Source organism: Paramormyrops kingsleyae, unplaced genomic scaffold (assembly GCF_048594095.1).
Source record: "Paramormyrops kingsleyae isolate MSU_618 unplaced genomic scaffold, PKINGS_0.4 ups27, whole genome shotgun sequence".
Lineage (NCBI taxonomy): Eukaryota > Metazoa > Chordata > Actinopteri > Osteoglossiformes > Mormyridae > Paramormyrops > Paramormyrops kingsleyae.
In genome coordinates this window covers 790,218-799,610 of record NW_027325965.1, presented here as the reverse complement: position 1 = coordinate 799,610, position 9,393 = coordinate 790,218, and the positions used below count along the sequence as shown (strand labels likewise).

Below are 9,393 nucleotides of genomic sequence, written 5' to 3'. Positions count from 1 at the left end.
ATTATCCCAATTTTATATTGAGAGGGATGGTTAATTCCATTTTAATGCAGACTGCGTTAAAAGTCCCTGTTCTGCCGTTGATCTTTTGCATGCATGCTATCATGTATTAGTTTACTCTGTATTTTGATCACATGTCAAACTAAAGAATTTTTGGTCGTATTTTTGTTCCTAATTTTGAAGTAATTGTAAAATAAAAATGTTGTTCTTTTCCGCCGCCATGCTTCGTCTTACTTGTGAAGGTTATGCTTGCATTGAACTTGCTTTGTAGACAGTAAGATCCTGCCGGCATTAATTCTCCACTGTGTGGTAATTTTGAGAAATTGCGCACGTTTCTTATCCCGTCAGAATCGGTAAAACTAACGCCATGCGAATGTGTCTTAGCGCAGAGTTTAGAATATTTACGGTTTCCGGTCAATGAAGGCAGTTTGAAATAAAACAAAAACGTTTAAACTTTCTGGATGCGCAAACTCTCGCTCTTGGCAAGATGGTGCAGATAGTCGAGATAAAGGACTGTTATTCGATGAGAATTCGAATCCATCACTCCTTAAACGTGGAGAACATGGATCCAGAAGGTATTAATGATTATAATGATTAAATGATAATAAAGTTGTAGCTCCTGGTATGTGACAAACGAAATGAACGGCCAAGTCTGCATTGGCCTAATGCTTGTTAGTTTTGAGGTAAAGCTGATAAGTAACACATTTGGTTTTCGAGGTAAAATAACCGACCGGTTGAATAATTCAACTTTTATCTACAGAAATGAATGTATTTAGAACCTCAAACGGATACATTGGAAGCGGAGTTTTAAAATGAGAAAATGTAACGATGTGATAGGAAATGCCGTTCGTTATACTCCCCTTCTGTCTCCCATTCTTGCTCATCTTGTTTAAATAATAAGAAAATGAAAAGCAAGATCACTGTTAGTGACAAAAGTGCAGGACTAAATGTGTTTCATTTAATATTTATTCATTTGGATATGTGTGAGAGTAAGCGTATGCATGGATGTTGTCTTCTGGTTTAGCTTTCTTAGCTTTATCGGTAATTCACATTATTTCATTTATCTGACAATCTGAAGCCCATGGACTCATTTTAAACGGATTTTGTAGTAGAGTATTTATCCAGTTATTGTCATGTTCTTATATATCTCTCTGTGTTCCATTTTGTCCCAGTTCATGAGTTTTTGGAGGACAAGTTCATCTCCATTCTGGTCGTGAACTTCGAGAGGAGCCCACTGACCATGGAGAACTTGCAGTCTCTGGCCCTCAGTGTCCCTTCATTTTATTGGCGGCTCACTGGGGAGGAGCTGGATCCCAGCCTATTGCATGTAGCACCTGCACGACTGCAAGTGGTACATCATGGTACAGAGACTGGTGTCCAGCATGGGGATGGAGAATCACCAGCTGAGGAGGATGACCATTACGGACAGGAGCTGCCATCATCCAGCTCTATAAGGGAGGCTTCCCCTGCAGCTCCAGCATCCACGACTGAGGATGCTAATGGGCTTCCTGAGGCTCTCCCCTTGGCCTGGGGTGAAGATGAGCCCTCATCTCCATCCTTATCTGTGCCTTCTGACACTCAACCTGGAAGTCAGATTGAGCCAGAACATGCTGAGCCCTCCAGCTCCACCTTCTGGATCCCTGTGGGCCCTAACAGCACGTGGCAGCAGCTTGAGATCGAAGGCCGCAACTACCTGCGGAAGCTGGATGAGCTCAGCATCTACGATGGACTCTGGGGCATTACGGACTACGGTGATGACCACACCGTGGTCATGTCCGTGCATGTCTCCGTGCATGTGAGCAGTTCTCTGCGAACATGGGGCGTGAGGCAGGAGGAGAGGCCTCCTCAGAGGCCCGCTGGCACCAGACAGAGGAAGCGCAAGGCCGAGCCCGACGACACCAGCGGCTCAAGTTCTCCTCCACCGCACAAGAGGCCCATGCGCTTCTGACTTGATTCCATGTTTTTACGCTGTAAGTTACATTTTTATTTCAACATAATTAGAAGATCCCGCAGGAAAATATTAGTCAGTTACTTAATAAATGACCAAAAAGTAGTTGAATAGGACAGCTGGCCAACGTGTCTGTGTGCTTCCACTGACTGGCACCCTGACATATAATGATTTTTAACAACCAGGGGGAAAAATTCATACAGTAAATTAGTTAACAATAATTAGTAATCACCTATAGTTCTCATTTATCATAATGTAAAATTGAAAAACCTTTTCTGACTATTAATCTGCACAATTTAATAATTTAATTAATAGTACCTAATTTGTTTATCATTTTCTGCAATCACTGTGCGTTTAAGCAAGTTTTAAAACTAGCTGTGAAATTGTTGATGCTGTTGTTGATCTGAATGTTGCTGACAGAGCCTTAGGATACGTCTCTATACACATGAGTGAGGGGATGGATGCACTATTCTATGGAGGCCTCTGAAGAGAAAAAAATTATCCCAATTTTATATTGAGAGGGATGGTTAATTCCTTTTTAATGCAGACAACGTTAAAAGTCCCTGTTCTGCCGTTGATCTTTTGCATGCATGCTATCATGTATTAGTTTACTCTGTATTTTGATCACATGTCAAACTAAAGAATTTTTGGTCATATTTTTGTTCCTAATTTTGAAGTAATTGTAAAATAAAAATGTTGTTCTTTTCCGCCGCCATGCTTCGTCTTACTTGTGAAGGTTATACTTGCATTGAACTTGCTTTGTAGACAGTAAGATCCTGCCGGCATTAATTCTCCACTGTGTGGTAATTTTGAGAAATTGCGCACGTTTCTTATCCCGTCAGAATCGGTAAAACTAACGCCATGCGAATGTGTCTTAGCGCAGAGTTTAAAATATTTACGGTTTCCGGTCAATGAAGGCAGTTTGAAATAAAACAAAAACGGTTAAACTTTCTGGATGCGCAAACTCTCGCTCTTGGCAAAATGGTGCAGATAGTTGAGATAAAGGACTGTTACTCGATGAGATTTCGAATCCATCACTCCTTAAACGTGGAGAACATGGATCCAGAAGGTATTAATGATTATAGTGATTAAATGATAATAAAGTTGTAGCTCCCGGTATGTGACAGACGAAATGAACGGCCAAGTCTGCATTGGCCTAATGCTTGTTAGTCTTGAGGTAAAGCTGATAAGTAACACCTTTGGTTTTCGAGGTAAAATAACCGACCTGTTGAAAAATTCAACTTTTATCTACAGAAACGAATGTATTTTGAACTGCAAACGGATACATTGGAAGCAGAGTTTTAAAATGAGAAAATGTAACGATGTGATAGGAAATGCCATTCGTTATACTCCCCTTCTGTCTCCCATTCTTGCTCATCTTGTTTAAATAATAAGAAAATGAAAAGCAAGATCACTGTTAGTGACAAAAGTGCAGGACTAAATGTGTTTCATTTAATATTTATTCATTTGGATATGTGTGAGAGTAAGCGTATGCATGGATCTTGTCTTCTGGTTTAGCTTTCTTAGCTTTATCGGTAATTCACATTATTTCATTTATCTGACAATCTGAAGCCCATGGACTCATTTTAAACTGATTTTGTAGTAGAGTATTTATCCAGTTATTGTCATGTTCTTATATATCTCTCTGTGTTCCATTTTGTCCCAGTTCATGAGTTTGTGGAGGACAAGTTCATCTCCATTCTGGTCGTGAACTTCGAGAGGAGCCCACTGACCATGGAGAACTTGCTGTCTCTGGCCCTCAGTGTCCCTTCATTTTATTGGCGGCTCACTGGGGAGGAGTTGGATCCCAGCCTATTGCACGTAGCAACTGCACGGCTGCAAGTGGTACATCATGGTACAGAGACTGGTGTCCAGCATGGGGATGGAGAATCACCAGCTGAGGAGGATGACCATTACAGACAGGAGCTGCCATCACCCAGCTCTAGAAGGGAGGCTTCCCCTGCAGCTCCAGCATCCACGACTGAGGATGCTAATGGGCTTCCTGAGGCTCTCCCCTTGGCCTGGGGTGAAGATGAGCCCTCATCTCCATCCTTATCTGTGGCTTCTGACACTCAACCTGGAAGTCAGATTGAGCCAGAACATGCTGAGCCCTCCAGCTCCACCTTCTGGATCCCTGTGGGCCCTAACAGCACATGGCAGCAGCTTGAGATCGAAGGCCGCAACTACCTGCGGAAGCTGGATGAGCTCAGCATCCCCGAGGGACTCTGGGGCATTACGGACTACGGTGATGACCACACCGTGGTCATGTCCGTGCATGTCTCCGTGCATGTGAGCAGTTCTCTGCGAACATGGGGCGTGAGGCAGGAGCAGAGGCCTCCTCAGAGGCCCGCTGGCACCAGTCAGAGGAAGCGCAAGGCCGAGCCCGACGACACCAGCGGCTCAAGTTCTCCTCCACCGCACAAGAGGCCCATGCGCTTCTGACTGGATTCCATGTTTTTACGCTGTAAGTTACATTTTTATTTCAACATAATTAGAAGATCCCGCAGGAAAATATTAGTCAGTTACTTAATAAATGACCAAAAAGTAGTTGAATAGGACAGCTGGCCAACGTGTCTGTGTGCTTCCACTGACTGGCACCCTGACATATAATGATTTTTAACAACGAGGGGGAAAAATTCATACAGTAAATTAGTTAACAATAATTAGTAATCAAGTATAGTTCTCATTTATCATAATGTAAAATTCAATAACCTTTTCTGACTATTAATCTGCACAATTTAATAATTTAATTAATATTACCTAATTTGTTTATCATTTTCTGCAATCACTGTGCGTTTAAGCAAGTTTTAAAACTAGCTGTGAAATTGTTGATGCTGTTGTTGATCTGAATGTTGCTGACAGAGCCTTAGGATACGTCTCTATACACATGAGTGAGGGGATGGATGCACTATTCTATGGAGGCCTCTGAAGAGAAAAAAATTATCCCAATTTTATATTGAGAGGGATGGTTAATTCCTTTTTAATGCAGACAACGTTAAAAGTCCCTGTTCTGCCGTTGATCTTTTGCATGCATGCTATCATGTACTGTATTAGTTTACTCTGTATTTTGATCACATGTCAAACTAAAGAATTTTTGGTCATATTTTTGTTCCTAATTTTGAAGTAATTGTAAAATAAAAATGTTGTTCTTTTCCGCCGCCATGCTTCGTCTTACTTGTGAAGGTTATACTTGCATTGAACTTGCTTTGTAGACAGTAAGATCCTGCCGGCATTAATTCTCCACTGTGTGGTAATTTTGAGAAATTGCGCACGTTTCTTATCCCGTCAGAATCGGTAAAACTAACGCCATGCGAATGTGTCTTAGCGCAGAGTTTAAAATATTTACGGTTTCCGGTCAATGAAGGCAGTTTGAAATAAAACAAAAACGGTTAAACTTTCTGGATGCGCAAACTCTCGCTCTTGGCAAAATGGTGCAGATAGTTGAGATAAAGGACTGTTACTCGATGAGATTTCGAATCCATCACTCCTTAAACGTGGAGAACATGGATCCAGAAGGTATTAATGATTATAGTGATTAAATGATAATAAAGTTGTAGCTCCCGGTATGTGACAGACGAAATGAACGGCCAAGTCTGCATTGGCCTAATGCTTGTTAGTCTTGAGGTAAAGCTGATAAGTAACACCTTTGGTTTTCGAGGTAAAATAACCGACCTGTTGAAAAATTCAACTTTTATCTACAGAAACGAATGTATTTTGAACTGCAAACGGATACATTGGAAGCAGAGTTTTAAAATGAGAAAATGTAACGATGTGATAGGAAATGCCATTCGTTATACTCCCCTTCTGTCTCCCATTCTTGCTCATCTTGTTTAAATAATAAGAAAATGAAAAGCAAGATCACTGTTAGTGACAAAAGTGCAGGACTAAATGTGTTTCATTTAATATTTATTCATTTGGATATGTGTGAGAGTAAGCGTATGCATGGATCTTGTCTTCTGGTTTAGCTTTCTTAGCTTTATCGGTAATTCACATTATTTCATATATCTGACAATCTGAAGCCCATGGACTCATTTTAAACTGATTTTGTAGTAGAGTATTTATCCAGTTATTGTCATGTTCTTATATATCTCTCTGTGTTCCATTTTGTCCCAGTTCATGAGTTTGTGGAGGACAAGTTCATCTCCATTCTGGTCGTGAACTTCGAGAGGAGCCCACTGACCATGGAGAACTTGCTGTCTCTGGCCCTCAGTGTCCCTTCATTTTATTGGCGGCTCACTGGGGAGGAGTTGGATCCCAGCCTATTGCACGTAGCAACTGCACGGCTGCAAGTGGTACATCATGGTACAGAGACTGGTGTCCAGCATGGGGATGGAGAATCACCAGCTGAGGAGGATGACCATTACGGACAGGAGCTGCCATCACCCAGCTCTAGAAGGGAGGCTTCCCCTGCAGCTCCAGCATCCACGACTGAGGATGCTAATGGGCTTCCTGAGGCTCTCCCCTTGGCCTGGGGTGAAGATGAGCCCTCATCTCCATCCTTATCTGTGGCTTCTGACACTCAACCTGGAAGTCAGATTGAGCCAGAACATGCTGAGCCCTCCAGCTCCACCTTCTGGATCCCTGTGGGCCCTAACAGCACATGGCAGCAGCTTGAGATCGAAGGCCGCAACTACCTGCGGAAGCTGGATGAGCTCAGCATCCCCGAGGGACTCTGGGGCATTACGGACTACGGTGATGACCACACCGTGCTCATGTCTGTGCATGTCTCCGTGCATGTGAGCAGTTCTCTGCGAACATGGGGCGTGAGGCAGGAGCAGAGGCCTCCTCAGAGGCCCGCTGGCACCAGTCAGAGGAAGCGCAAGGCCGAGCCCGACGACACCAGCGGCTCAAGTTCTCCTCCACCGCACAAGAGGCCCATGCGCTTCTGACTGGATTCCATGTTTTTACGCTGTAAGTTACATTTTTATTTCAACATAATTAGAAGATCCCGCAGGAAAATATTAGTCAGTTACTTAATAAATGACCAAAAAGTAGTTGAATAGGACAGCTGGCCAACGTGTCTGTGTGCTTCCACTGACTGGCACCCTGACATATAATGATTTTTAACAACGAGGGGGAAAAATTCATACAGTAAATTAGTTAACAATAATTAGTAATCAAGTATAGTTCTCATTTATCATAATGTAAAATTCAATAACCTTTTCTGACTATTAATCTGCACAATTTAATAATTTAATTAATATTACCTAATTTGTTTATCATTTTCTGCAATCACTGTGCGTTTAAGCAAGTTTTAAAACTAGCTGTGAAATTGTTGATGCTGTTGTTGATCTGAATGTTGCTGACAGAGCCTTAGGATACGTCTCTATACACATGAGTGAGGGGATGGATGCACTATTCTATGGAGGCCTCTGAAGAGAAAAAAATTATCCCAATTTTATATTGAGAGGGATGGTTAATTCCTTTTTAATGCAGACAACGTTAAAAGTCCCTGTTCTGCCGTTGATCTTTTGCATGCATGCTATCATGTATTAGTTTACTCTGTATTTTGATCACATGTCAAACTAAAGAATTTTTGGTCATATTTTTGTTCCTAATTTTGAAGTAATTGTAAAATAAAAATGTTGTTCTTTTCCGCCGCCATGCTTCGTCTTACTTGTGAAGGTTATACTTGCATTGAACTTGCTTTGTAGACAGTAAGATCCTGCCGGCATTAATTCTCCACTGTGTGGTAATTTTGAGAAATTGCGCACGTTTCTTATCCCGTCAGAATCGGTAAAACTAACGCCATGCGAATGTGTCTTAGCGCAGAGTTTAAAATATTTACGGTTTCCGGTCAATGAAGGCAGTTTGAAATAAAACAAAAACGGTTAAACTTTCTGGATGCGCAAACTCTCGCTCTTGGCAAAATGGTGCAGATAGTTGAGATAAAGGACCGTTACTCGATGAGATTTCGAATCCATCACTCCTTAAACGTGGAGAACATGGATCCAGAAGGTATTAATGATTATAGTGATTAAATGATAATAAAGTTGTAGCTCCCGGTATGTGACAGACGAAATGAACGGCCAAGTCTGCATTGGCCTAATGCTTGTTAGTCTTGAGGTAAAGCTGATAAGTAACACCTTTGGTTTTCGTGGTAAAATAACCGACCTGTTGAAAAATTCAACTTTTATCTACAGAAACGAATGTATTTTGAACTGCAAACGGATACATTGGAAGCAGAGCTTTAAAATGAGAAAATGTAACGATGTGATAGGAAATGCCATTCGTTATACTCCCCTTCTGTCTCCCATTCTTGCTCATCTTGTTTAAATAATAAGAAAATGAAAAGCAAGATCACTGTTAGTGACAAAAGTGCAGGACTAAATGTGTTTCATTTAATATTTATTCATTTGGATATGTGTGAGAGTAAGCGTATGCATGGATGTTGTCTTCTGGTTTAGCTTTCTTAGCTTTATCGGTAATTCACATTATTTCATTTATCTGACAATCTGAAGCCCATGGACTCATTTTAAACTGATTTTGTAGTAGAGTATTTATCCAGTTATTGTCATGTTCTTATATATCTCTCTGTGTTCCATTTTGTCCCAGTTCATGAGTTTGTGGAGGACAAGTTCATCTCCATTCTGGTCGTGAACTTCGAGAGGAGCCAATTGACCATGGAGAACTTGCAGTCTCTGGCCCTCAGTGTCACTTCATTTTATTGGCGGCTCACTGGGGAGGAGTTGGATCCCAGCCTATTGCACGTAGCAACTGCACGGCTGCAAGTGGTACATCATGGTACAGAGACTGGTGTCCAGCATGGGGATGGAGAATCACCAGCTGAGGAGGATGACCATTACGGACGGGAGCTGCCATCACCCAGCTCTAGAAGGGAGGCTTTCACTGCAGCTCCAGCATCCACGACTGAGGATGCTAATGGGCTTCCTGAGGCTCTCCCCTTGGCCTGGGGTGAAGATGAGCCCTCATCTCCATCCTTATCTGTGGCTTCTGACACTCAACCTGGAAGTCAGATTGAGCCAGAACATGCTGAGCCCTCCAGCTCCACCTTCTGGATCCCTGTGGGCCCTAACAGCACGTGGCAGCAGCTTGAGATCGAAGGCCGCAACTACCTGCGGAAGCTGGATGAGCTCAGCATCCACGAGGGACTCTGGGGCATTACGGACTACGGTGATGACCACACCGTGCTCATGTCCGTGCATGTCTCCGTGCATGTGAGCAGTTCTCTGCGAACATGGGGCGTGAGGCAGGAGGAGAGGCCTCCTCAGAGGCCCGCTGGCACCAGTCAGAGGAAGCGCAAGGCCGAGCCCGACGACACCAGCGGCTCAAGTTCTCCTCCACCGCACAAGAGGCCCATGCGCTTCTGACTGGATTCCATGTTTTTACGCTGTAAGTTACATTTTTGTTTCAACATAATTAGAAGATCCCGCAGGAAAATATTAGTCAGTTACTTAATAAATGACCAAAAAGTAGTTGAATAGGAC

The 9,393-nt window shown here is 42.5% G+C and overlaps 1 protein-coding gene across 1 annotated transcript; it reads left to right on the top strand.

Moving 5' to 3' along the window:
* The first annotated feature begins 1,173 nt into the window (after window positions 1-1,173).
* LOC140583975 (uncharacterized) lies at window positions 1,174-8,890 on the top strand. The gene is made up of 2 exons (XM_072707901.1): window positions 1,174-1,967; window positions 8,501-8,890. Exon 1 carries the CDS (start codon window positions 1,238-1,240, stop codon window positions 1,943-1,945), a length of 708 nt encoding a protein of 235 aa, XP_072564002.1. The 5' UTR covers window positions 1,174-1,237; the 3' UTR covers window positions 1,946-1,967; window positions 8,501-8,890.
* The last annotated feature ends 503 nt before the right edge of the window (window positions 8,891-9,393 follow it).